This window comes from Dysidea avara, chromosome 5 (genome assembly GCF_963678975.1).
Source record: "Dysidea avara chromosome 5, odDysAvar1.4, whole genome shotgun sequence".
In the NCBI taxonomy this organism is placed as follows: Eukaryota; Metazoa; Porifera; class Demospongiae; order Dictyoceratida; family Dysideidae; genus Dysidea; species Dysidea avara.
Window position 1 is genome coordinate 2172419 of NC_089276.1, and position 24691 is coordinate 2197109.

The window sequence follows — 24691 nt, forward strand, 5'->3', positions numbered from 1 at the left end:
CAGAGCATGCAGTACATTTTCCCAATACATTAAATGTTTCTTCAGGCGCCCTTGAACATCAGTTATCTGTTTGAGTCCACTGGACTCCACTTCCCAGAACTTTGGGTTTATTTCTGAACACATGTCACTGCTATTCACATTGTGTGCGTAGTACTGCATTCCACCTCATGCATATTACAGGATTCTAACTCATGCAAGTCATACATACCATTGCCCTCTGTACTATCAACACTTTCCCCATTGGTCACATGCTCTGAGACCTTAGTTGCAACCTCATCAACACATTCTATGCCTCTGGCTGATCCAGCAGCCACATTATCAACACATACACCACAAGTACTTTGATGTATAAACTCAGACACATCAGCAGCACTGCTCACCACAGGCTGGTTCAAAGGATATGGGCGTTCTTTTACCCCACAACTGGCAGCCAGATGACCATATGCTCCACAGCTGAAGCATGGGCTCAGAACCTGTGGTCTGTTACGATACTGTGGGGGTGGTCTATTCTGGAATTGGTACTGCCCCATCAGCGGTGGTGGTGGTTGATACACTTCCCTCCTGTAGCTGGGCCCAGGCTGCTCCATCCATTGGGGGCGTCTTTTTCTAAATCTGCCCTGGCCACCACCACGCCGCTTCTTTGCTGACGTGAATCCTGCTTTCTCCACCTCTTTTTGAGCGGCCTTGTTAGCCTTCTTGATCTCCTTTTCATCGTCGGAGTCGTCCGCTAAGGGGTCCGCTTTGTAGTGGCGAACGGCACCCACCCATGATCCGACCGATCAGCAATTAAAATATGTTTCTGCCGCTTCTTCAAGGCTTTTTCACCTTCGTCTAGGCAGGCATCGGCTTTGGACCAGGCACTCTTGTCCATTGGATCTTCAGCCAGCTTTCCTAGCTCGTTGCGAGCTGTCGCGATGGAGTCTTGAACACCAGAATTGAAATTGAACTGGTGCTCGTGTCCTTTCTTTTGGAAGGTGTAATTGGACTTCGAGATCTTTTGAGACAGCTCCTTCGTAGTCCTTTCCTGGATGGAATTCACCTCCTTCCTAAACTCTGCCAGTGAAGTGGTAAACTTATCTTGTGAAGCAGCAAGCTTATCTTCGACTATGCGCTGAGACTTTTGGATCTCGCTCATCAGCTTCTCAAACTTGTCGTCTTCCATTACGTAGACTATAAGCTTACGAAACGCTGCCAACCTGTTTCAACACACGTGGCCTAGAGTGGATTATAACACACCACAACACACCTTTTATACTAGGCGTCACGTGCAGATGTGACACAACACTATCAGTATTAACGTGGGAGCTTATTTTCTGTCTAATTCATTGCATTCAAGTGCCAGAAAATACACTATCTGTTGGAACAAGATAGGATAGACTTTTTGTTAACTCTACAATGGCTGTTGTATTCTAATCACCAGATGGCGAAGTGCTAATCACAAGAAGCCCCTGTCCAGCTGTGCTGATTGCAGTGTCCCCCCCTCTTGTCATGTAGTAGAGGTGAAGTGATAAAGGACCATAAGCTGTGTCTGGGTAATGTAAAAAATCTCAACATCACCAACATGGAAAAAGAACACCGTCTTAGAAGAAGGCAGGAATAGAATGAGACAGGGCAAGGACGGCACTGAGCAGAAATGCCACATGAAGCACAAGCAAGTAGACACCTGATAGACGCCATGCACTCTTGCAGAAGAGAGTATGCAGTTGGCCAATGAAACTGCAGAAGCATACATGGCCTATTATGGGGTATGTCTTAAATAAAATTGTTTCTCTGTAACGTACCAGTTACAGAACTTACAACTATTAGCTATATACTGGCAGGCCACTGGACCTCCCAACTTGAACTTTTTCACCTTCCTCCAGCTACCTCTAGAGTAGCCTGAGCATTTCTGTATGTATAGCTACAAACACACACAAACATTAAACACAATTCATGGAAATACAGTTGATGCCGCATCACTTTTTACACAACTCAGGCTCACCCCATCATGCTTTTAGCATCTGTCTAGTTATTCAATTATTCTTTAACCATGAGTAAGCACTGAAATCTTTGTAGTGAGTCAGTCAGTCAAATTTCAAAAATTCTATAGCGACTTGCTAGGAGATTGTTTCAAGCAATGTCAAACATTTATTTAGACCAGATTTTAGTGAACTGATACTTCCATATTGTGTTACTTATTTTAGTTTATAAGGTGGTGTTTAGTGGGTTTGTCTTGGTACTTACAAACCTTCATGGTCTATGATACAGTATGTTATTTCAGTGCATATTGTTTCCACTTCCAGGCCCCTCAGAGGTTCAAAGGTGCATCCCAATTGTTCAAGTGTGAATTGTGTAGGAGACACTTTGAAAGTGTGTCAGGAGCTAAGGGCCACACTCAAGAGAAGAAACACAAGGAAAAGAAAAATGTGAGCAGTTTTGTGTGTGTTTGCTGTAGGGCTAGCTGGGAGATAATTTAGGTAAAATGGTTTATCTATATACATGTACCTAAATCACCTATCGTACGTAAATAAGGTAACAAATTTGCTCATCAAGATAATAGTAATCTTCGTAATCCAACCACAGTCAGATGGAAAATTTGTGGAAAGGTATCAAACTAGTTGGGGAAGTGATAAATTTTCTGGCTTAACAACCACTACTTGACTTTATGTCAAAAACTGTGTTTACAAAACAGTCCTATAATTATCGAGATGACATCAATAAAATGCTTGCTACTTATTGAGATATAGGTTTTGCCATTATCACACAGCCCTATTTTCTGTAGAAAAGTTAATGTAACATTTGCTATATTATAGCAAATTTTGCTATCTATTTATCTTTAGTGGGTTGACAAATGGAAATTGTTCAATTAGTGAACACAAAATAGCAGAGTTAATATTGTTGTTTTAGAGAACCAGATCAACAAAATCAGACATTTTTCAAGTTTTTAAAATTCTTGGTTGTTAAATACTGTATTTATAATCTACTGTATGCTGTGGTAACCTCAGAACTTTTGGAATTATAGCCATACAAAGAGCAATGACAGAAAGATTGATTTGTACAGCAAGTATAGGGAAGGTAATAATATACAGACACACCTGCAATAAACTTTTGGGGATTGCGACATGAGGTGGCGTAACTTAAGCCTTATAGCCTAATTGATCAAAAATATTTTCACTGGGCTCCTTGGAGAAGGATAAATGAACATTGTAACTACAGCTGACTTGCGTACTCATTTTGAACAATAGCAAGTCCCGTTTCTGTGTTTTAAAATTCTTGCCACGTGCTTAATTTTGATTGTGGGTTTGCTCATGTGAGTCATATATGGCCTGATATAAAATTTAATGACGAAGCGAACGGAACTTGTTGCAAGGTGATAGGAGCAACAGCCATCAAGTTACGGATCATTTTATAAAGGTATGTAAAGGGTTTCTGTGTTTCCTCACCAAAAAGTTATTCACACAGCTAGTTTTAGCCTCACTGTGAAGCATTAGGGTAAAACCCTAGGTATCATTTTAATCCTTGTTACATCACAGGTAGAATGATGTAAATTGTATAGCCATAGGATGGATGCTTTGAAAGTTACAACACTTTGTGCAAGGCACGCGTATTTATTAAGTTTAGATCCAGTTTTCTGGACTATGCGGGTTTTAATAGAACTGTTGTAACTTACAAATGTAAATATATGCGGAGTTGAGACTTACACCTTCATGTTCGCCATGAATAGATGAATCTATTGTCATATATTTTCACCCTGTTTTCTCCTTTCTGTGCCACAAACAAAGACGAGATTGGTGAAGACTGATTACTTGCATTTATAATATGTGACCGGATTTGCTCACACATTTGACATACCAGCAAACAAAATGATGTAACACTTGACTCCTTATACTGATTAACTTGCTCTTAGTCTCACAATGTAGCCAGATACTGTAGCTACATGCATTGAAAATTTCAAGCAATTATATGGTATGTTCAAAACGTTATGAAGCATTTTAGTACAAAAAATAGGTCAAATTTTGTGTGTGAAAAAGGTACCTTTTCGCAAATCCGGTCACATATGTAAGTATTTATTAGTGTTGCACCGATATGAGATTTTGCTGATATTCCAATAACCGATATTAGATAATATTTTCAAGCCAATAAACGTAGCCGATCTGATATAGTACAGCATGTCTGTGAAGGACCAATATTGTTTATAGCAGCAGTATTGCTATAACAACAGCTGACAGTACACTGAAGCAGTAATAACAACATTGTAGTGCAGGAAAATGCAACTTGATGCATTTGTAAACATTGTTTGGTGCACATGAGCTAGTATTTTTAAATACGTACATATATCTGTATCTGCTGCTTTTTTCATTGTGGTACCGATCCGATACTGGTATACAAAAAACACAGCCGACATATGGTTTTTCCGATAGCCGATCCGATTATCGGTGCAACACTAGTATTTATCCTAGGGTTGCATTACATTTTAATTCTTGGCAAATACATATAGTAGTTGGCAATAGTAGCAACTTTTGTTAGATCCCTTCTCATTGAAGTTTAGTGAGCTTGTACAATGGTCACCTTATCTTATTTCTAGTATTATTTATCTCCCATATTGTACATTGCAGTTAAAGAAGGTAGAGGAAGGGTTGAAGCTAGTCGGTGTACCCAGCAAGGAACAGTTTGATGCCATCACTGTCAAGGTGGAACAGGTCTACAAGGAGTGGTCTGCTGAAGCTTCTGGGCAGATCCCAATAAGAGAGAAGATTGTGTCTGACTTTGATCAGTTTCTAAAGACTATTGATGGATGTGAAAGTGAGTCTTGTGTTGTACAAGCACATGTAGTATGGTAGCTGAGTGATAGTACAACACCATATCACAATTGATAGTAACTTTTATATCATAAATGTAGTATCACGATGTTACTAGCAGTTATCAAAGACACTTGACCTCATGTATACGACACATGAATGGTTCTATTATTCACCATGTATCTGCTTTTCTAATACTCTATTGGCAAGATTGTTATTGTGTTATCTCAATCTGACCCACGGAGTATGCAATGTGTTTGTCTGGTGTCTTACCTAGTAAGACACCTGTGTACAGGTCTCTTGCCAAAATAAAAACCCTGCATACTTTGCAAATATCCTCTGAATGCCATTGTCTAATGTGGAAAACAACAACAATTGTGATCATTAGACAATGTTGCTTTGATATTTGCAAAGTATGCAGGGCTTTTATTCTGGTAAGAGACCTGTACACAGGTTGGGTAAGACACCTAGCGATAAACACCCCTAGCGATAAACACCCCTCAGGAATGATGTAATAATCATCTTGGCTCCGCCTTGGTGATTATTACATTATTTCCTTTGGGTTGAGTATCTCACAGTGTATATTCATACTTGTACTGATCTTACACAGTTCTTCAACACTGATCAGTTATCCATGTTTTTTGAACTTGCATAATTTATCTCATGATATAACATGATGGCATACTATTATCACAATTGTTACTATCATGATAACTGATTATTCACCACTACCGCTCAGCTCTAATAGTGCTAAGTCTGATAACTGTTCATGTCTTAGCGAAGGTTCAAGTGAATCTTTGGGTGCCCACACCTTCACCAGTGAGACATGGTACAATCTCCTGTGGAGTACCAGTACTATCTCTTGGGTGACTTACAATACTCCTGTAGCGTCTTGAGTAGTGACATAGGTGGTCCATCTGGATGGACACGATTGTGTGTGTACAGCAGCCCAAAGACTTTGCTTTTCTTTGGTGTGTGTATGGCTCCATAGTTTGTATGTATGTATGTACATATACAGTAGATCTAGGCCACAATATCTACGTATAATTTCCCATTTCCTAGACATCACAGTGGAATTGTTTGGCTCCACATATAGTCGGTTTGCACTCAAGGACAGTGACATCAACATGAACCTCATCTTCAAGGATAACTCGATAAAGGGGGTGGTAAGGGGCCATACCATGCACCTCAATAATGTACAATACTCTAGTAGTGAACTGGTATACTAGCTGTATACATACTTAGACTGTAGTGTCGTAAATGCTTGTCCGTGGTACTGTACATATATGTACATACGTATGTATATGCACATATTCTGTACTAGTGTATGTACGTATTTAATGTTCTGCTACTATGAGATATTTATATGTCTGCACACTTTGTATTTCACCTTATTAGTCCAATTACTTCAAAGTGATGCGCAGCATTAGCAAGCGTCTGATTGAGTTAGGTCAGTCCACACCTCGTGATGTAGATCACATGATCTTAATATCCATCTCACAAACAGCTGACAGTAGTAATGACGCAGACTACATTAACTACGAGGACCATCTGTATTCTCCTGTGTCTCATATCACTTTTATACACAAGCCAAGGTGAGCTGTCTTGTAAATTAATGTGCAACCCCTCTTTTTGTTTTGTGAGTGACATTGGTCTAGTTGTGTTTTTTTGTAGTGGTCTGAAGTGTCATGTTCGGTTTGGCTGTCATCATGAAGTGGTTAGTGTTATATTAATCACTATTGGTGGAGTATTACTGTATCACTACTAGCCTGTGAGGACCAGTCAGTTGTTGAGGATGTATGGTGAAGTGGATCGTCGAGTGAAAGTGTTAGGAGTTGTGTTTAAGTATTGGGCAAGGGTGAGTTGTAGTATAATAACCAACTACGTTGTGGTATTATTGCAGTGTTGTAGTACATACAGTTGTAACTAAATCAAAATTCACATTTAATGGGAGATGAAGTACTTACGTACGGTGGTATGTACTACTAAACAATGCTGCTTGAGTATACATTTGTATAGTAGTTGCATCATAACCTGTAAATACAACATTGTTTGAAGGTACAGTTATCAAACAGTACAGTCGTACTGTTTAGTAGCCCCCCCCCTCCCCCTAAAGTGATGCACACTGTTAAAAAGGCAGAATCTAAAAACCATAATAGAAATATCATACGCACCTTTACAGAATAGTTTTACTCCATTCAGCATCAATTACAGCATTAATTTCAAGAAAACACTTCAGATATTGAATTTTTTAAAAATCGACATAACTTGAAATTTCGTCTGACTGCCTGCCTGACCACAGTCACAAGGCTAGAGGCCAAATGAAGCAGTGCATGGCCACCATTTTTATGTCACAGCATTAGCACCAAACTCACTGGTGGGGTGTACCTCCATGGAATGTCTGCCTTCTGCACTTTGCTATTCCTTTTATCTCAATTAAAATGGTTGTCTTCTTCATGGAAACCTTACCAAGGCATTAATTTTCCCTATCGACACTTTCCTTGAAGGAGCGTATTTAGTTGCCATGAAACTGCTAAACGGACTGTGGCATTGTGCCACGCCCATTAGTTTGATCTACTGCATATCTGAGTGGCGAGATCAAGATACTCTTATACAGCGGTCACAGCCACACGTCTATTTCATAGCTATGCTCTTACCTAAAGTTAACAAACTAGTGCAATAAAAAATTATTAATTTAAAAATGAAGTAGGATTTCAGTGATAAAAAGCAGTGAAACAAGAGATGATTGTAGCTATGAGGGAAAATCCCTAGCTACTTGGCATTGTAACAATGTGGGAACTTGTCATTGTAGGAGTAATGTTATTTTATCATTGAAACCCTAAATCATTTTAATATTTATTGTATACCACAATAACATAAATATCCTGTGTTGTACTAATGGGACATGTGCTACCTGTACTGTTGAGAGTTTAATATGTGCCTGAATCTGTCCCTTGATTTTATTGCTACAAAGCATCCTCGTTATTTTGAATTCTTGCTAATATGTATGGTGACTGTTCTATTTTTGAAATGTATAATACGACTCATTGTGTAATAGTGTATGTTGTATTGCTGTAATTGAATGTAATATGCTGAATGGGTTTTGCTAATGGCCAATGCAAACAAATTTACCAACAGTTGTGTTAATGTACTGTCATATTTACCACATATTACAACACTGAATACTCACAGTACATGTCATTGTATTCTCCTCAGTTGTGTCAACTTGATGCACAGATCCTGGGCTCCTACCCATCTCAGATGTTTGTACTGATGGTTGTGCATTATCTGCAACAAATAGCCACACCTGTGGTGCCTATTCCTCCAAAGGTGGGTGTGGCTACTGCCAGTGTGCTAGTACCATTTTTTAAATTGTGAATTTTTCATAGAAAATTCATAATATATCATGGAAAATTCATATTACTCATAGTATGATTTTTTAACAGATTCATATACGGTGGAATAGTTTTCATGCTAGACTTGTTGTGCATGAAAACATTTGTAATATACTGTAGCATCATTTCATGCACTAAAACATACCTTTTATGGTATGTCATGAAAATTGTTCAATGATATGTAAAATTCATGGTGGCCATGAACTACTAGATAAATTTCTAATGAACATTTGATGAACTCCCATACAAATTAGGTTAGGTAATCCTAAGGCTGCAGCACATGTTGCTGTAGACCTTGGCCACTGTAAAGTGTCATTGAGAAAATGCCAACTAAAATATATTCAAATGAATGAGATTTGTGTGTACTTTTGTGGCCATTTATCCAAAATGTAAAATAACTATTCACTTACAGTATTTTTAATGTATATATAATACACTGTATAAAAACAGTAGTGAAGTATGCACACATGTTCGTTAGGTGCAAGGCTTCACGCAGGGGTAGATCCAGGATTTTTCAAGAGGGTGTCTCTGAGCTAGGTGGAGGGTAATCCCCCTAAAGTTCACATATATGCAACTCGGCCTACAGCTGTATCATTCATACATAAAATGTGCCCTTAGGCAAACTTCAGCAAGCATGATATGTGTATCTAGCTACTGTATAACTAGCTGGAAACCTACACTGCTGTTTGTGCAGCTTATTGCTATACTATGCTATTGTAGGTCTAGCTTACTACATGCACAACTTCCTGGCATACAGTTATTACGAACGATGGAGCACTTGTGTTTATCACACTCCTTCTCTGACCAAGTTGAAGAACTGCTGGAGTAGCGAACTCCTGTGTCACTCTGTAATTCATACTCCCGAGTAAGGGTACCGGAGTTCAGTTCATTCTGTGTCTTCTGGGTGAGGTATCAAGAACAGCCAAGTGATATCACGTGCCCATATAGACCAAATGTCGCACAAAATCAGGTACACAATGATTACCACGAAAGGAAAGTACCAGCAGTAAACATTACAGATTATACAAATCTCTGACATACCTACACAACAATATCAGTGACTACAAATGCCATTGCTCCCTTGTAGTTGCCAGCTCTTCCACTCACAGTAAGTGCACGTCTTCCGCCATTTGCTGAACTTTTAAACAATCCATATTACATGTACCATCATCATATTTATAGGTTATCTGAATAGTTTGTGACTGCTCTATTAGAGTATATTGATCTTTCGCATTTGTTTTTTCCTCCTTGCACTTTCTCTCTTAGATTTCCTGTTTGTGGTGGGGGGTCGCAAGGGCCCCAAAGACCCCTGGACCCACCTCTGGCTTTACGAGCTGGTTGTGTAGGCTTTATGAATAAGCTGCATAGGCTTTGCAAGCATTATGCAACTTAATTGCTAAGCCCTGTTGTGTTGTACTAATTGAATCAGACTGTACATTGTCAATTGTTGATATGCTGATCCTATTTTGAGGTTTTATATGTGTGGCTTCATGAGCCTCACCAAATCACACAATTTGTGTACATTTGAACACTTCATATCTGTTTGCATACCAATTGCAAGTCTTATAAAATCTATTGGCAACCTAACAGACTTAATGAACATTCAAAAACTCTTGCAGTTTCTTTGTTACTTTTTTTGTGTACTGTACAGCTTTCATTAAAGTGTGTGTTCTGTTAGAACATTTTAGGGAACCTGTTTATAAATGAATTGATACAGTTCACTTATAATATCTGAACACATTTATTACTGCCTGAGGTTCATATACCCCGTAACTAAAGGTTTGGTATCATGTGTACTGTATCTGATGGAACTACCCTGTAGTGGACTGTTTGAGAATGAAAGTTTACAGTTGTTCTGTGATAATCGTGATATAACACTACCTGTGTGACTTATCATAATAATTTTATAATTATTAAGATATTGAGACAATAGTAAACCTCTGTAAACTACTGTATATTAACCCCAGTTAGAGGGTACACTTGGGAGAAAAGTCTCCAACCATGTTGTACAGAGCTCTAAAGATCATTTTGGCAAGAATTATTAGTCAATCATTATTTGTACTATAAACTATTCCATGCCATGATTTCATTAAGATATTACTGTTCAAAATATTGATGTTTACATGTTTATATTAACACTATTTTTCTTTGTTCATATATGTCTAGTAGTTGTATATCCTCTTACTGATACTTTTATTGTTACTAAAAATAGCCTGATAATTTCACTGAGGTTACACAATGCCTGGAGCATGCTGAGGAATACCTCACTGAAGTGGATCACACGATCAAATCATGGAAGGTCACTAATAAGGATACTATTGGGATGTTGTGGCTTGGATTGTTCAGGTAAGGCTCTACATCGGTACCATGGCCTACTGGACAGTGTACATCAGTATTATCCTGTTGATTAGGACCCATATCTCCTCAAAACTAAATGATGTCCCTAGTGTTACAATGTCAGATTTTGAAATATTTTACTTGTGTATTGCCAGATGTGGCAATAAAAAAGATAATAGCCACATTAGAGTTTAAAATAGTGTGGTTTTGGTCTCAGTAGGTTGGTACAGTGAATTCTCACTTAGCGGCTACCTATTTATTAAGGCCACTTTAGAATAGTGGTCACTTTAAGTAGGCTCCAAACGCAGCTTCATGACGTCATTGCTGGTGTGACTGGTATCTGTAGTGAAAAATCAAACCTGCTGTCATATGGTCAGTAAGACCAAAGCCCGTCACATATTATAATGTACTGTGCTCATTATTGACACAAAAACTGGTTACTCCTCACCACAACAGGTTCTACTGTGATGAAGACATCATTGGTGGTACTGTGGTACAGGTGACCACACTGGAGGCACTACACAAACAAGATCGTAACTGGTCCATACATAAACTAGTTGTATGCAGTGAGTGATATCATGTGATGTAATATGATATCATCTGATGATGTCACAGGTCCCTTTAATCCATCCTACAACATTGGCAAGGGTAGTGCCAGTCAGAATAGTGAGTCTGTATGTGTGTTTGTATTGTATACCGTCAGGCTAACTGATGGGGTTATTAAAGTGAAGAGTTTAATAGAGTTTATGCTGTGTCAGTTCATTTGGTGTATTCGGTTGCTGTAGTGTATCTGTATATGAAGATCTGCTTAAAGGCAACGATGGTCTACTTTGGTAGGAACTCTTCCAACAATCAGAATAGGTTAACAGCCAGTAATGGTAAGATGTGTGCACTATATTGTGGTGCTATAGAACCTCTCCAAAATATACATACCAAGGTGTCCGCTGAAAGGTTAATTCCACAAACATTTTGAATTATAAACATTTACTAATCGTTTCTTTAATAACTTTACTGTTGTGTTAGCGTAGTTTTTAGTAGTGTATTGCAATTAGAAAATAATCAAAACTGGCAAGTTTGTTTATTGTGCTCATTACGCTCATGTTTGTTATAACCTTTTGAATACCAGGCAGTCCCAAAGAGGACTCCACTCTACACCTGCATGTCTGTTTGCATACAAAATGCACTATGTACATATTAGTTATAGTAATCTTTGTTTCATTAGAAAAGACAACTGTGCCAGAAAGAACCTCAAAATCTACTACAGTTAAGAAAACCACGCCCACACTAAGCAGTAGCCACACCTCCCAGGATAAAAGTAACACCTCTAATGATAGCAGCCCCACCCACCAAGATGCAGCAGGTGAAGCACAAGAGGAACATAATTCTGGCAACAAAACTGAACAACCATTAACTAATGGACTACTCATCAAATCAGAAGACAGTGATGTCAATGATGATGAAATATTACACCAGTTAATGGAGTCATGTGATATTAATGGTGGATCACATGATCATGACACATCATGTGATCAGAGAGATGGGGATAGTATGATAGTGGAAGATGTGGAGTCTACCATCAGCCAGTGTAGCGGTGTTGGTAGAGGAGATTATCTGCAATATGACTTTGTGGCTTCGTATTTTATAATAAAAGTGTGTGTGTGTGTGTGTGTGTGTGTGTGTGTGTGTGTGTGTGTGTGTGTGTGTGTGTGTGTGTGTGTGTGTGTGTGTGTGTGTGTGTGTGTGTGTGCTTTTGTGTATATAGGGTCTTCTTTTATCTTGTATGTGCATATTCTAACAAACTGTATGTTACTAAATATGTGCTGTTTCTTGTATGTGCAGAAGTTACCAGAGGTGTGTTCAGTATGTAAACAAGAAGGGCACATCTACACTAGTCCAGTAAGTCAGTAATACAATAGTCACTAATGTGTTGTCTGTCTGTTTATTATTAGGACTGTGCTGACAAGGAAGAAGAAGTGAAACTAGGAACATTCTCTCCATTATCAGCTGAACATTTCAAGCAGCTGGAAGCACTGTTCACTAACCTGAAAGGTAAGGAATCCATTATTACTGTAGTACCTGAAAACAACTATGGCCACTTCACTAATTCAGTAATTGATACTTGGTGCACATGTTTAGATGAAAACAATAGCCCTGGTGCCACTCCTTCCATTCTAACGCGGTATGCACGAGTTTACCAGTCATTATAATGTTACAAGAAAGTAAACAAACAAGTATAAGGAAAAATTAGGGAATTTTAAGTTCGGTTAGGGATCACAGAAAAAATAAATAGTGAAACTACACCTGAAGATATATTAGTGAACATTTAATCCCTAATTCAGTCATGGGTATAGGATTGATTGTCCACTAGTAAATCTTCAGGTGTAGTCAACTCCCTTGAACCATGACTGAATTAGGGATTAAGTAAAACCCTTTCACGGCTGAATTTCCAGGTGCACTTTACAAGGTACGCTGAATCATGCTGTATAAGCCTCACTGTACACTAAACCACTTGGCTACTATACCTCTACGTAAACACTGTGGACTAACAATCTTGACTCGGTTGTTTTTGTGTACGTAAATAAAACAATTATGATACAACAAAACTACAAATGTACTGTGCTAAAGCAGCCTTGAAAAACCGGCGGCCACAAATGCACTATCTACAAATAAGTGTGACAATTGATGTATGAAACTACTTTATATTGTCTCCTTACTGAATTGTCATCTTCACAGCTGGTTTCTTCGAATTTTATCACAAATCCAGTGTCACACATGCGTATATATATATATATGCACACGATTGAATCACGCCGCACGTCTGAAAAACCATCAATAGCCATTTGCCGGTTGTCTTAGCCTATCTATAATGATGTATCATTGTTCAAAATGTGACTATCAACTCAAATATAAACAAAATAGCCCTATTTTCAGGAGAAACGTTTTACCGGGTTATTTACTAAACCTGCAGTAGTGTGCGAACTATCCGGTTATCCCAGAAATGGGATCTCTGTGGGCATGCCCACTTCAGGATTAGTGCATTGTACTATGAAACACACAATAGAAGCGCTAGCGTGTTGGAATTGCACTCAGCGCATGTTATACTGTCACGCTGGAAAAATCCGGTTACAGCCATGGAACGGATAAATATTAAATGTCCACTTTAGGTGTACCTTGTTTCACCACTTTTTTTTCTAGGATCCCTAATTGAACTTAAAATTCCTAAGTTTCCTTATACTTGTTATAAATATTCCACTTTAGTAGGTATAGTTCTAGCTCCCACACAATGATAAATTCTTGAGTTATTTAGCAGAGGTTTGAAAGCTATCACATGCAATGGCATGGATGAATAGAGTTCAGAGTATATGAATAATTAGCTTGTTGTGAAAAGAAGGGAATGTGTGTGACTTTCACACACTGTATAGTCTTTGACTATTCGTAGGAAGTCTCTTAGCTAATAACAATGTACTGTCATTATTTACAGAAAGGATATGTTTAAAGGCTAGTGATAAATGGAAGAGGAGAGAAATCTGTAGTATTCTTCAACATTATATCAGAAATATTTACCCAGGTGTGTGTAGTATTAGTGTGTCCTTAGAGTTCTTTTATAAAGTGAACTCTTGTCAATACTTGTATATGATGTAATGTATTGTTGGTAGATTCTGAGTTAATGCTGTTTGGTTCTTCTGCTAACGAGTTCGGTACCCCAACCAGTGACATTGACATCAGTATGAAACTGCCTGAGCACCATGAGGTTTTGTGTGTGTGTGTGTGTATGTGTACGCATGTATGCATGCGCATGCCTGTGTGTCTTACGTGTACAGAGGGGTTTTGATCAGCTGAATTGTTACAGACTTATTTATTCTCAGAGTACAGATCGATGATTTAATGAATACTATATATTTTCACTCATTATAAATAGCCAAAGGTCACTATATTGTCCCTAGTGCTCATACCCTTGTATAATTATAACCAAAAATATTTGCTAATACCACGTCGTTACTCACCATGAATTTTGTATCAAACATTGTTGCCTTTGAAAATATAATTCTGTTGCCAAGTTTCCCAAAGAAAGAAACTTGACTCCATAATAGTCTAGTTTGATCAACCATATCCTGGATGTGCTTCATTGCATGGCATTAAACTAAATGCCATTAGACTTATCACATGATGGTGATACATATTTGCAGCTATCTGATACATGAAAAATGCCAATCAAAGGCAACATTACCTGAGGTGCAGTTCTATGAGGGTTTCACCAGTTTCCCTGTAAGCTTTTTAAATGAAAAGATTGATATACTCTATTAGAACAGTCAATGAAATCTGAAACAAAAGTAGGGCTAAATTAGATACAACCGTTATATCTATAAATAGCTTTGATTTATCACGAATTCACCCGTATCCCCCAACACACACCTTCAAGTGTATAGGCGCCTCCAAAAATAAATGTTGTGTTAGCTATTTATTGACTTCTTGTAGCTGCGTATGACCTGCATAAGTAAGACAACTGCTTTTCTGCTTTGGAAATGGAAACCAGTCAGCAAATCTTCTAGAACTGCCCCTGGTTACCTGTTATTGCTTTATTTTACAAACACTCTTTGTAATTGTTAGAGTGAACTTTTGTTTTATGTCTAATAATAAAACCCTATAGATCTGAAGGCTAGCATTTGACACATACTGGAAACATGGTCCTCTTGGGATAATGTACACATATGTATACGGGAATTACTCTAATAGAACATACACTTGCTATAATACTACATACAATGGTTGTGAAACGATCAAATTAAGCAGTCATATATGTCTAAGTGTTTGGTTAATCAGAATTTGGAAAATCAATTACTCACTGTAATGTATCTGTGTAGTATGTACGTATGTGTGTGTGCATGCAGTCATGTAAGTATGCAACATTATTTGTAGTGTCTACAACATGATCAGAAAAGTGAAATAATCTCAACTGTGGCTAAAGAATTGAGAGCAAGAAAACAAAGCCGTAAGGTTTTCAACAACGTCACATTAACAGTGATATATCATGGTTGTCTCAATTGTAGATTGGTGGGCTAATTCAGTCATATCTATAGTCACTGCTAGAGTTCCCATTGTGAAAGTGAAACTGATGCAACGGTTAGCAAATGTCTTGTGACGACTCTATACCTGTATTTTCTCCTATAATAGATGGGATGAACTAGAGTGTGACATCAGTATGGGAAACTACTTGGTAAGGTGGTCTTAGATAATTATGAGTCATGTATCAACCTTATGTAGGCACTTCATAATACTAAGCTGTTGTCTTCTTATGCCTCCATTGACTACAGAGTACCAATATTGGGACATGTTCTGAAAGAGTTTGCTAAGGTATAGCTGGACTGGCTTTGTATACATATACATGGCATGTACAAACATGTACAAACATGTACACTTGTTGTTTAAGATATTGGTTCCCAGTAGATTGTTTCTGTACAAACCTGGCATGTGTATCTGTAACAGTACTAATCATGGTTTCTTCTATGTGTAAGAGCTGTAACCACTGAGCCACTGCAGCTACTAGTTTGACATGGCCGCCCCTTCGATTAGAATTAAGGGTCTGGTCTGTTTAGCATCTCATACTTATGAGTATCAGGTGCAACCAATCAGATCGCTTGGTTGTGAATTAATGCATAACTCGTATGAAATTTTGCCGCCTTTTGTAATGGTGACGATTTATGAAGAAGTCCATTCTAAATGCCAAGTACACAATAAAAGGCATTTGTTAAGAATACTTTTGCTGACCTCCTGATGAAAGACATTACTGTATATATATACTGTAATTTGCTTTATTTTTGTGAAAAAAGTTTCGTGACAAAAATTTTCGTGTAAAAATATTTTTGTATGATTTATGTGAATGACTGCTTATTAGAGTATTATGCAAAATCTTCTGTAAGAAATTTTCGTACAAGTTTTGGCATACGAAAATTATTTTACGGTAACAACAAAAACAAAGGATGATGTATTACTACATTCCATCCGCACAAATATGTGATGTTAGACAGACCAGACCCTTAATTTCTAATCGAAGGGGCAGCCGTGCCAGATCATGCAGCTACATAGCTATCTGCTTATGTATCTCATGTAGTGTTCTACCTTAAGGCTCTTTGGAAAAGTATATGTGTCTCGTAAAGTGTATAAGGTAATATCATATCCCTTTCAAGAAAGTGTGAATACCTATATCGTGGCATTAACCCTTAAACCGACATAAAACTTTTGGGGAATGCGTGTACAGTACAAGCATACATTAGGTGGGGTAACTTAATTCCTTTAACCTAAAACTACACATTGATTGAAAGTCTGTTACTGGGCTGTTTGGAGAAGCTTAAACGAACACTGTAACTACAGAAGCTTACTTGTTATGAAACAATGAACAATAGGGAGTTGCTTTAAAATAATTCTTACCACCTGTTTGACTGTTGATTTAATCACATGAGTTACATATGGTCTTAAATTGGAAGCAAATCAAGTGTAGCTGATTGCAAGTTGACAAGAGCAACCGCCATCAAGTTATGTTTCATTTTATAAGGGGTTTGCATGTTTCTTTACTGAAGAGCACCTTACATGGCAAGAATTGGTTTCACAGTTTAGTATTAAGGAAAATCCCTAGGTGTTATTTTAAATCTCATGGTTTATGTTTAGGGAATACTCTAGTTATTTGTTACATCACAAGTAGAGTGATATAAATTGTGTAGCCATACAGTGTACGTAGTGTAGGAAGTACGTTTTTAAAGTTACATCTTGCACATGATAATTTACCCATTTACATAAAATATAACAGCAAACGTTTTACATACAATAGTAGTGTTATCCTTGTTGCAGTTCCATATACTGCACAAGTCTACAAGCAGCCTTATGGTTGTGGGGCTATAGCTGCTATATTGCACTTGTAGTTGGGGAAAACCCTATTCAGCAACTTCATCATTGATTCACGGGTTTGCCTGTAGTACAGCCCATATATGAGTGGCTGCAAAAGAAGGATGATATAGCCAACATTTGTACTGAAGATTAATTCTATGAATTGCTTGTAGACCGTTGCAGTTTCCATTGCTCTTGCTGAAAAATACAGTGCAGCAAATAGCATACCAGTGGATGTACTACCCAGAACAGCTATCAGTAATGTGATCATCAGCTTCAAGTGTTTCTTGATAGTAGCCCTCTTTTGCTGTAGGCTTTTAACTTCATTGCTGGTGGCTCCTGATAATCTGGTCTCCTTTTCGATTTGCTTGCTGACCTGGAGTGCTTTGATGGCCAAATAAACATCAATGATCACCGCCAGTAGTGATGACATCAAGGTGGGTAATGTGAACAGTAGCAAGTTTTGAAGAAGAGAACCTCCATTAGATAGACAGATGCTGTATTCTGCTACTTTTGTGTAATCACCAGGATTTGAAAAGCTTGGGAGTTTGCAGAGCAACAGCCAGAATCCATGAAGCAGCAATCATATACCCTACAACTCGAGGCGTCATGGTCTTTCTGTATTTGTAAGGGTATGCTATGGCTATCATCTTGTCAACTGATATCATCAGAAATGTGTAGTAGAACTCCACACTTGGTGATGTAAGAAAGTGGTACACATTACAGGCAATGAAATCTCCCACTCCACTGATATTCCCTACTACCATAATGGTTGACTCGGTGGTGGCAAATAGTGAAATGATTATACTAGTGATCATCAGATTAGCCACAAAGATGTTGTGAGGCTTGTGTAGTCTTCTTGTAGTCTTGATGGTAGTAAGAACCCATCCAGACATCAGCAGGATGAACACTGTAGCAATCAACTTGAATCCCAAGGATAAATAGATCAAATATCTTGGTAGAAGAAAGTCTGGGTCATCATTTTGCTCTTTTTCCTGGGTGATACCTGAACCAGAGTTAAGAAAGTCATCCATTCCCTCCATCGTAAACTACACATTTTTTATGCTGACAACAATAATTATTTTAATATATGAACTTGAAGAATAGTACTATTGCTTTATGATAATCACTACAGAGAGTGGTGTTATGTAGCACTATACATGTAGCAACCTGTATTCCATCTGCCTTCATTATATCATAAATAGTGTCAACAAATTCTAGTCACTTGTGAATGAACTTTCTTTTCCACCATTGCCAGACTTTAGGAATGAAGTGTCTTAAGTTTTTTTGAGTGAAGGTTAGAATGTTTCTTTCAATATGGATATCGCTTCTTTTTGTTTTTGCAAGGCCATAGTACCTACTTTAGGGTTTGGTTTTTTGTGTTTGTTTGCTTTGCTGAATGTTCTAATCTTTTATCCTAATAAGATTATGAAAACGCACTCATCACCTTCCTTGGCTGCACAACGTACTACAACGTGTTTTGGTTATTCCGATACCATTGAAAAGTTTGAAATTTGTGCCATCAAAACTTCCCTGCACCATGGTGTGAAGCGTAATAGTAATGTTTATGTTGATCATATTCTGTGTTCCAAAAGACTAAATAATTGCTAATGGTTTATTTAATCAATTACATAATTTTTTCACAGAGCTGTGATATTTGTGATGCTTCAGCTGGTAGTCTGTCATCGTATGCATATATCTTGCTCCTGTTGCACTATCTACAACAAGTGAAACCACCTGTAGTACCAGTACTGCAACAGGTGTGTCTGTATGTCTGCCTGTGTAGTATGAGTTCTGTATGTATGTGATGTGTAGTGTGTAGTGTGTGTGATGTGTAGTGTGTGTGTGTGTGTGTGTGTGTGTGTGTGTGTGTGTGTGTGTGTGTGTGTGTGTGTAGTGTGTGTGTGTAGTGTGTGTGTGTGTGTAGTGTGCACACATGTACTTATGCCTTATTGTTCATGTTGATGTCTTGATACTACATAGATTGGCAAGCCTGACGTTGTAGGTGTTGATGGTTGGAATTGCTGGTTCTACCGGTTTGACCACCTATCCCAGCTGGTTAGTGATAGCTAGATCAACCTGTCAATCTAGTTACAATACAATCACAGGCAAAGGTGTGGCCCCATGTGGGAGAGAACAAGAGTAGCGTAGGAGAGCTATGGGTGAACTTCTTCAAGTGAGTACTACCAACCACTTCATGTCATCTCATTTTACTCCCCACCCGTTCACATGACAGGTACTACTTAGAAAAATTTGACTGGAAGAGAGATGTGGTCACCATTAGACAACTGGAACAACTAAGTAAACTAGAAAAAGAGTGGGCTTCAAAGCGAGCTTGTATAGAAGGTGAAATGTTATTGTTTTATGAGTAAGTGATGAAGTTGTATTGTTTTCTGTAGATCCTTTCAATCTGGACCATAACCTATCTAACCATTTGAGTGTTAAAAGTAATTGTCAGTGTTCCTGTACTTACGTAATGTGTTTGTACATAACATGTTTTTATTTGTTGCATAAAAAATCCTACTATCATAATGTATGGTAGAACTGTATAGTAAGGTTTGTGCTTTCCTACTATTAAAAAATTGACCAGATACCAACCTCACAATACTTTCATGGCAACTTTGTAGTAAAAATTAAGTCCAAATAAGCAATCAATTGACGTGATAAATTGCTACAAGAAATTTTCTGTTGACTGACTGACTAACGTACTGACTGACTAATGTACTGACTGACTAACTTACTGACTGATGCCTTCAGATAAGTGTGACTCAATAATGATTAACACTATGGAACTTTTAACCAGGTGTGTACCCGAAGCATGCCTGGTTCCTTGAAGTCGTTTTCTGAAAAAGTGTGTGAGTGTGTGTACCCATCTATCTACAGTACCTATCGATCTACACACCAATGTGAGCAAAACAGTTGAATAGTAAAATAGCTAGTATGTGAGAAATACTAGTATGTGAGAAATACATGAGCCTGGTATAAACTTTCGCAGAAGTACGTTAGCTTCACTTAGAGGTCTTTCTGGGTTATAATATGGGCGTAGCATTTCTCTAACCAAGTTTCTGAATGGCGCTCCCTTGAGTTATAAGAGTGTTTAACATAAGAATAGCAATCCTTCTAGCTTACCAGGAGTGGTGCATGTTGAAGGGGTGTGACCCTTTGTGCACGTTCGATAATGAAGAGTAACCTAGCAACTAGAAAATACTATAAGCTGTAAAACAGTTGAGAAGATATTAAAATGGCTTGCTTGAGTTATGCTTCCTTAGCAGTGCAAAGCAACGTATGAAATAATTAATGAATCATTAAAAATTATGAATTGAAGTAACTAGATAATGTATTATTACAAATTAAATAACCAATTAGTTAAAATAACTAACATGGTTGATTAATTTCCTGTTAAGGAATAGTATCATCAAACTGCTGGTTTTAGAATTAGCTCAACATCATCTTGTTTTCTTAGACATCACTTCAGTCTGACAGGTGCATGCACAAGTAAACATTATACATGCATCATAGACTTACCTTTGTCTATTTTTATTCACTTACAACATGAAGGTGTTAATTCACAGCTTATAGACTGATTATAGTGGAACCTCGATTATCTCAATAGTCAATTATTCGAATACCAAATTGACTGCTCAATTAGAGTATTTTGTCAACAAGTGTTATGTTTTATTAGAGTAGTTGAGCAAAGCTAATGGATGTTCAATTCTATGTACTGTTCGATGATATGAACACTCTTTTTACTCCAATTAGTTTGGATAATCAAGGTTCTACTGTACTATAATTAGCAATGTAGCCATGTCGTGTGCCTGTTGATTTATTACTACTGAGCAGTCAGTATAGCTGGTTTGCCCATGCTCCTGCCCTATGCACAGACAAGAAGCCAGCCTAGAGTCAATTGCTTACTTCAACTGTTGGAGGTGTGACACAAAAATTACGTACGATTTCCATTTTATATACAAATATGTACCTCTGCATTGAAGAGGCATGTGATTTGTATATAACCTCTGGCATAGTTATTTCCTTCTGTTCATTCTTAGTTACCTAAGAATGCACCAGAAGCAATCTGAAAGAGTCTACCTGTGCAATAAGCACACAGATCTTTACGCCATTGCTCCCCCACTTTATATAAACGTGTCTGCTAGTTCTCATATGTGACTATTCCAGCTGGACTATCAGTATTCCACCTGCTGCACTGTAGGTAGTGTCTACTGCAGTTTGTACACATGAATTAGATATCTAATGTGTAGTCACTAATGGTTAGAAATTTTGCTGTCTTCACTAAATCCATGATACAGTGTTATCTATCCTTGAAAGTAGCAGCCTCTATTTTTGTGTATATTGAATCACTGAAAATATTGTTTTGCCATGAAAATCCAAACTTCAAAAAATTTCTTACCCTATTGTATACTATAAGTTTGTGTTATTCTCTTGTCAGTGTGGAGCTACATACGTCATGTGTTCAAGTATGCTCATGATCACTTTGCTAACCCAAGTCTGTATAACCAGCAACTGACCATTGTAAGTGTCTTTTGTTACTACACTCTGTTGAACTTGAAAGTATTACTTGTCTAACTAAATTTCCACAGTAGTGAGGTCATTTGGTTTGCTTTAAGGAGGTCATTAATTTACCAGTAAAGAACAGGTGTTAGATGTTTTATGCAAAAGTTTCTTGTACAAGTTATACGTAGTCCATGTCATGCTAATGTACATGCCATAGTTGCTACTGGTTTTATGCAGGAAAAAGTGCTTACAGTTGGTTTTACTATGGAGGTACCACAGGATGGACTGTGCCATAGTTGTGGGAAACGTGGTCACCTGTCTCGTAACTGTCCCAACTCTGAGAATATGAGAAAGCCATATATCACCTGCTTTAGATGTGGAAAACTAGGACATGTCAAATCAAAATGTCCTCAGCTAGAGTCAGAAGGTCTGTTTTACTGTGTGTTCTGTGACTTCTTGTTTATTTTGTTGCTGATCACAGAGCATGGGGAATCACCTGACAATGCTGCCATTCAATCTGCAATTATTAAGAAAAAGAAGAAAAACAAATCCTTTGCAAAAGACATTGAAATAAATTTACCTGGGTCATGTAATAACTCCTTATCAGAGTCATCTCCTGAAAGTCATCAAACTGTGCCATTTCGTTCTCATGGTAAGGTATTAACTAGTTGAACTGGTTTATGTGTCATAGCCCACTGGCAGTGATGTATTGACATGTGATTGTGCTATCTTGGTGTCTGGAAATTTTGTAACTATGGATAATGTGGCACTTGCTTCTTAGCTGTTTAATAGCGTGTTTGTGTAAGGCTGTATTGATAGTCCAATACCATCTGATATTTATTGTGTATTTCGGTGTTGATCCAATATTAGATGCACAGCCATTGTTTCAAAAGTCTGTTACTGATATATGGTTACTGATATATGGTTACTGATATATGGTTACTGATATATGGTTACTGATATATGGTTACTGATATATGGTTACTGATATATGGTTACTGATATATGGTTACTGATATATGGTTACTGATATATGGTTACTGATATATGGTTACTGATATATGGTTACTGATATATGGTTACTGATATATGGTTACTGATATATGGTTATATTTCAGCTTTTCTTTTCTTTGGAGGTTTGTAAATTGATACAATACTGCCAATACAATAGACCAATTGTATTGCCAGTATTGTATTGGCATACAATACTGCCAATACAATAGACCCTCACCCTCATTTATTTGTACCCTCTTTTATAGGAACTTAGAAATGACTGTTCTATTAGAGTATTTTGAGTACAAGTGTTAGAGTATTTCAACAGATCTCTGTATATAAATGTAGTTATGTAAACAATTCACTTATCTGAATACTTTTACCATTGTCTGAGACATGATGGAGTATAGATAACTGAGGGTTCCATTGTACATAGCAATTCATGCATCTGGTTCAGGCTGATGAGTGCTGTGCAACCCTGTCATTATTGTAACGTTCCTCTTCTGGTATACTTTTTCTTAACTATTTTGTTTTACTTTTAGAACACTCCAGAAGTCCAATCAGACAGTCTAGTCCTTTTAAACAATCCAGCCCTCAACTCCTTACTCCAACACCAACACATCCCTCTATGATGACTCAACCACTTCTCCCACCCTACCCACAACCCAGTTATTCTGTACCATACACTGCAAGCAGAATGTTGGGCTCATCTCCTACTACACATCAGAACAGAAACTACATACCACCTCACCAACCTCTCTTAATGACCCCACGAGGACATTATGATCACTCTCCCAAACATAAACAGCATCATCATCGTCACCAGCAACCATATCCGATGAAGCATGGTCCTGCAGGAATTCCCAATCCATTAGTAGTTCCTGTTGGTGGGCCTGGTAGTGTTGAAGGTGGCTATTTTATGCAGCAGCAACAACGGGAGTACTTATTCCCTCCTCCAACAATGCAGCCTGCTCAACAATATGAAATGCCACAAAGCAAACACAATTCTAGTTTTATTACCCAGCAAATGGATGACCCGACAATACACAATCCTACACCACCAACTACTGCCACTGCTGCTAGTGTTAAAACTACAGCAGCTGAAGATATTGAAAATATCGATTGGAAGGAACTCAGTGATGATACAACACGTAAAATTCGGAAATCAAAATATAGACCCAAATCTACGACACAGGCATCTAATAACTTTTCAACTAGTCCACCTTCTGCAGGTGAATCATCACTGGGGAAGCCTGTGATAAAGGGAGTTAGTACCAGAAGAGGTGGTAGGGGTAGAGCAAGAATGTCAAGAGATACGTCCAGTGGACATGGTAGCAAACAGAAACACCAACAAAGATAGCTAAAATATTGTACATAAGTTGAAAATATAACTAATAGTATAGCTATCGCTTTGTATGTGTTGTGTATTCAGTTCTATAGTAGTTTTTATAATATTGCCAATACCTACCTTCATTATGAAGTGTTCAGCTGTTGTGTAGGAGTGTAAAGACATGTGGGAAGCAGTAGTTGCTTTGTGTGGCCAGCTAGTTTTTACAGATTAAAATGGCTCTAGATACTGTGTCAACATTGAGATGATTACTAAATATTAAACAACAAAGTTCAGATGTACTAGACAATTTTTTTCCTTTATTCATAAGACACCAGAAAAGATAACAGCATTTGGTCCACTGGTAAAGATACACTGACTAGTTGCCACCCATTAAAATTGCTCTTCTGCAATTAGGTCCTGAGTGAAAGCTTAATTAGCTGGAATGGTTGTTGTACATTTTCACTGATTAT

General features: G+C 37.8%; 1 protein-coding gene across 1 annotated transcript in view; it reads left to right on the forward strand.

The window, feature by feature from the left end:
- Positions 1-24458, forward strand: part of LOC136256386 (terminal uridylyltransferase 4-like) — a 36354-nt gene extending 11896 nt beyond the window's left edge. Inside the window, exons 3-32 of the mRNA XM_066049336.1 lie at positions 2283-2405; positions 4596-4782; positions 5841-5944; positions 6177-6228; positions 6286-6373; positions 6453-6495; positions 6547-6636; positions 7995-8108; positions 10386-10519; positions 10967-11076; positions 11126-11176; positions 11296-11388; positions 11733-12160; positions 12350-12406; positions 12460-12559; positions 13992-14078; positions 14167-14261; positions 15428-15500; positions 15559-15631; positions 15683-15725; positions 15773-15862; positions 19036-19149; positions 19373-19447; positions 19498-19565; positions 19626-19735; positions 19789-19836; positions 21834-21916; positions 22136-22325; positions 22380-22550; positions 23434-24458. Of these exons, the coding sequence (XP_065905408.1) occupies positions 2283-2405; positions 4596-4782; positions 5841-5944; positions 6177-6228; positions 6286-6373; positions 6453-6495; positions 6547-6636; positions 7995-8108; positions 10386-10519; positions 10967-11076; positions 11126-11176; positions 11296-11388; positions 11733-12160; positions 12350-12406; positions 12460-12559; positions 13992-14078; positions 14167-14261; positions 15428-15500; positions 15559-15631; positions 15683-15725; positions 15773-15862; positions 19036-19149; positions 19373-19447; positions 19498-19565; positions 19626-19735; positions 19789-19836; positions 21834-21916; positions 22136-22325; positions 22380-22550; positions 23434-24251 (3912 nt within the window). The 3' untranslated portion in view covers positions 24252-24458. The remainder of the gene's footprint in view (positions 1-2282; positions 2406-4595; positions 4783-5840; positions 5945-6176; positions 6229-6285; positions 6374-6452; positions 6496-6546; positions 6637-7994; positions 8109-10385; positions 10520-10966; positions 11077-11125; positions 11177-11295; positions 11389-11732; positions 12161-12349; positions 12407-12459; positions 12560-13991; positions 14079-14166; positions 14262-15427; positions 15501-15558; positions 15632-15682; positions 15726-15772; positions 15863-19035; positions 19150-19372; positions 19448-19497; positions 19566-19625; positions 19736-19788; positions 19837-21833; positions 21917-22135; positions 22326-22379; positions 22551-23433) is intronic.
- The last annotated feature ends 233 nt before the right edge of the window (positions 24459-24691 follow it).